This window comes from Nanorana parkeri, unplaced genomic scaffold (assembly GCF_000935625.1).
Source record: "Nanorana parkeri isolate BGI_ZX_2015 unplaced genomic scaffold, ASM93562v1 scaffold412, whole genome shotgun sequence".
Classification (NCBI taxonomy): domain Eukaryota; kingdom Metazoa; phylum Chordata; class Amphibia; order Anura; family Dicroglossidae; genus Nanorana; species Nanorana parkeri.
Window position 1 is genome coordinate 710,256 of NW_017306680.1, and position 362 is coordinate 710,617.

Below are 362 nucleotides of genomic sequence, written 5' to 3' on the forward strand. Positions count from 1 at the left end.
ACCTTCACTTCATTTACTAAGCTAGGTGAAATATAATTTTGCTAAATAAATGAACCCCAATGTATGTAGAAGTAAATGACTGTGCTAGTTGTAGTTTTATAGTTTCCAATTATTTTTCATCATTACAACAAAATAGACATCACTGTCTATGGACGCGCTTACACCACTGTAGTAGTTCACGAATTCTTCCACTGTCACCTGGAAAAAAAATACAATTGTAAAAAAGCTTGTAAACACCCCAATAATTGTATTGCTTTACTCTCATGTTCCTTCATGCAGTGAAAGGGTTAAAAATAGATCAAATATTAACAACTTGACTACCGGAGCAATTTTTAAATTTTTCACATACATGATGAAATCAG

The 362-nt window shown here is 32.0% G+C and overlaps 1 protein-coding gene across 1 annotated transcript in view; it reads right to left on the reverse strand.

The window, feature by feature from the left end:
- Positions 1 to 64: 64 nt before the first annotated feature.
- Positions 65 to 362, reverse strand: part of CAPS (calcyphosine) — a 21,222-nt gene continuing 20,924 nt past the window's right edge. Inside the window, exon 5 of the mRNA XM_018559692.1 lies at positions 65 to 198. Within this exon, the coding sequence (XP_018415194.1) occupies positions 97 to 198 (102 nt within the window). The 3' untranslated portion in view covers positions 65 to 96. The remainder of the gene's footprint in view (positions 199 to 362) is intronic.